At 35.5% G+C, this 3,210-nt stretch overlaps 1 protein-coding gene across 1 annotated transcript; it reads left to right on the top strand.

Moving 5' to 3' along the window:
• Positions 1 to 1,854: 1,854 nt before the first annotated feature.
• Positions 1,855 to 2,767, top strand: LOC143634004 (zinc finger BED domain-containing protein RICESLEEPER 1-like). Its single transcript, XM_077102196.1, has 3 exons — positions 1,855 to 2,353; positions 2,427 to 2,624; positions 2,718 to 2,767. The coding sequence occupies exons 1-3, from the start codon at positions 1,855 to 1,857 to the stop codon at positions 2,765 to 2,767; spliced, it is 747 nt and encodes a 248-aa protein (XP_076958311.1).
• Positions 2,768 to 3,210: the final 443 nt, after the last annotated feature.

A 3,210-nucleotide genomic window follows, 5' to 3' on the forward strand; every position in this document is an offset into this window, starting at 1 on the left:
CATCATGTATTATATAACTAACCAAAATAAGAGAAACTTTGTATGTGCTGTTGAAAGCTAGTTACCAGAAGACGTTTTTTGTACAACTGAATGATGTAATCTGGATGGGCTGTTGTCACTTTATATTCATCTCATTTATTCAGTTCCTGTTTGCAAATAAATAAATAAACAACAACAACAACAATAATAATAATAATAATAATAATAATAATAATAGTAATAATAATAGTAACCGATACCTCTATCAAATTAGCTAAGTTTGGCCTACCTGAAGTAATATCATATTTGAATAACTCTTGTATAAATAACTGAAACTTTTAAACAAAAGGAATAATTGAATACCATTTCAATAGGGTGCAAACGAGCCGAGCTGCTCGCGAGCTACAATATACATATTCTATATTGTACGATATGATATGTTTAATAGTTGATGTGTGTTATTTTGTGTTAATTAAACGTATATGGATTCAAAGAGTGTTGAGAATATATCGAGCGACGAATCTCACGGAAGAGATAAGAGAAAATCACCACCTGTTGAAACGGAATCTACAAAAAAGAAAAGTAAAACGACACGTTCCAAGAAAACTACAGGTTCCAAAAAGGCGGGGACTTCTAAACAGACGGGAGCATCTAAAAAGACTAGTGTTTGGGTTGATTTTGAAAAGTTTGACGACGAGGATAATAATAAAAAGGCAAGATGTAAGCACTGTTCGGTTGAATTGGCAGCAGACCCGCATTTAAATGGCACGTCTTCTTTGCGTAGACATGCTAGTAGATGTGAGAAACACCCTGACTACTTAAAAAATCAAAGCAATATATTTCTTAAGAAGAATGATGATGTCAAGGGTGGTACTTGCGAGGTTAAAAGCTGGAAATTTTGTATTGAAGCTTCTAATAGAGCTGTAACCGATATGGTTATACTTGATGAACTCCCGTATTCATTTGTGGAGTGTGTGGGTTTTAGAAGGCTTTTGGAAATATTTAACCCGAATTATAAGGTACCTAGCAGGACCACCGTAGGGAGGAATGCCGGGGACAGATATTTAGTGGAAAAGGAGAAGCTGAAGTTTTTTTTTGCAAAAAGTAACAAGAGTGTGTGTCTAACCACTAATACATGGACATCGATACAAAATATCAGCTATATGAGTCTAACAGCTCACTTTATCGATGAAAACTGGGTGTTGCATAAGAGGATTATAAACTTTAAGGATATCACAAGTCACAAAGGAGAAGATATCGGTCGGGCTGTAATTCAGTGTCTAAAAGAATGGGAAATTGAACACGTCTTAACCATTACAGCGGATAATGCTTCGCAAACAATATTGCAATAGACTTTGTAAAGGGTAGATTAGACAATTTATTAGGCGACGGGAGATATGTACAAGTTAGATCATCAACTTTATTGTGAAAGACGGGTTACGTGACGGGGCGCTCCCAATTGAGCGGATAAGAAACGCAATTCGATATATCCGATATTCCCCTCAAAGATTAAACGCGATTAAAAAGTGTGTTAAAGCGGAAAGGATTGAAAGTAAGGCATTGTTATATTTGGATATGCCTACTAGATGGAACTCTACATATGAGATGCTTGACAGGGCAGAAAAGTTTGAGAAGGCGTTTCAAGCGTTTGATTTGGCACACCCAAATTTTAGAAATCATTTAGCTGATGGTGTTCCTAAAACCACAGATTGGGGTTATATAAGAAAGATATGAAATTTACTAGAATTGTTTAAGCTCAAAACCACTAACGCTTCTGCTACTAAACATGTGACTGTTAACATGTTTTATAGCGAAATGATGGATATTTACAGGAATTTAAGAAAAATGTAAGATACGGACCTTGAGAGTAAACTTATGGCGGAAAGGATGCAAGATAAGTTTGACAAATATTGGGGAACTAGTAACCGAGGTTTTAACTACATCCTCTACTTTGCCGCTATATTAGATCCTCGGTTGAAATTGCGTGTTATATCATTTGGCTTTGAGGAAGTATTTAGGGCTGAAAATAAGAAGGATGAGACGACTGATCAACTTAAAAAAAGGATCGAGACAGCAGTGAAACTCGTAACAGAAGAACTGGAGATAGTATTTAAGCACTATGAGTTAAATAGTGAAAGGCCAAGTTCAAGTCAGGTTTCACAAAGGGCAAGTAATGTTTCACGTTCATCACATGGATCGAGTAGTTTTTTTGCTCAGTTTAAATTGGCTGGAGGTTCTAGCTCGTATGAAACTAAAACAGAACTGCATAAGTACCTTGATGACATAGAGGAGCCAGATTACGAGAGATTTGATATTCTACAATGGTGGAAAGCCTCTTCTTCAAAGTATTCTATTGTAGCGAAAATGGCAAAAGGTACGTTTAGTAGTTTACTAATATTTGTTTTTTGCAAATTAAATTAACGTATCATCCATTATATACTTTGTAGATATATTAGCTATCCCGGTTTCTAGTGTTGCTTCGGAGTCCTCTTTTAGTACGGGCGGAAGAGTTCTTGAACCATATAGAAGTTCTTTTGCCCCTTCGCTTGTCGAGGAATTAATATGCATGGAGGATTGGATTGGTGTGTCAAGAAAGAAGATAAATGATACGGAAAGCCCAACAGACTTTGAGGCTATCGGAAAAGGTAAGGTTACATACATTATACACGCCCTTTTGTAGTCCATTACTTCGTTTATGTTGTTGTATTATTAATTATTATATGTATATTTTTTTGTAGAAATTTGTGAGAAATCGGAACCGGGTCACACGAATCCCGAGGTCGAATAATCGGTGGATGGGGATGAATATTGAAAACATGAAGGCCGTTTTTATTATTTTGGTTTGACTGTTGGTTTATTTGGAATTCAATGGATAGTACTATTGTTCTTTTATTACTTATGGTTTTGGTGAATTTGACTATAAAACATTAGATTCGGTTAAATTTGCATTCGAATATGACTATATTTAATTAAATTTGCAGCCATTAGGCTATGAATTACCAGGGGCAATTTGGGGATTAAAGTCCTATTGTTTCAGTTTGATGCTCCAATGGTTTCTAGTAATTATATATATAATTTCATTTGTTACTGTGACGGCCTGGTTTTATACATGTAAGTCCAGACTTTTCTATCCAGCCAGGTTCAACTCATTCATTGTTGCTGGTCACATGTTCTTTTTTTTTTGTGTGTATTTTCAACTAATTGGTGGACCTATGAGTTGAGTGGTTTTAA

This window comes from Bidens hawaiensis, unplaced genomic scaffold, assembly GCF_021521415.1.
Source record: "Bidens hawaiensis isolate Kalapana, Puna unplaced genomic scaffold, B.hawaiensis_p1.1 tig00006961_1, whole genome shotgun sequence".
NCBI lineage: Eukaryota > Viridiplantae > Streptophyta > Magnoliopsida > Asterales > Asteraceae > Bidens > Bidens hawaiensis.

Bases quoted from the DNA above. Each gene is read 5' to 3' on its own strand.
- LOC143634004 (XM_077102196.1), top strand. From the start codon at position 1,855: ATGGCGGAAAGGATGCAAGATAAGTTTGACAAATATTGGGGAACTAGT. The intron at 2,354-2,426 runs GTACGTTTAGTA...TATACTTTGTAG, and splicing joins TGTAGCGAAAATGGCAAAAG to ATATATTAGCTATCCCGGTT. The intron at 2,625-2,717 runs GTAAGGTTACAT...ATTTTTTTGTAG, and splicing joins CTTTGAGGCTATCGGAAAAG to AAATTTGTGAGAAATCGGAA.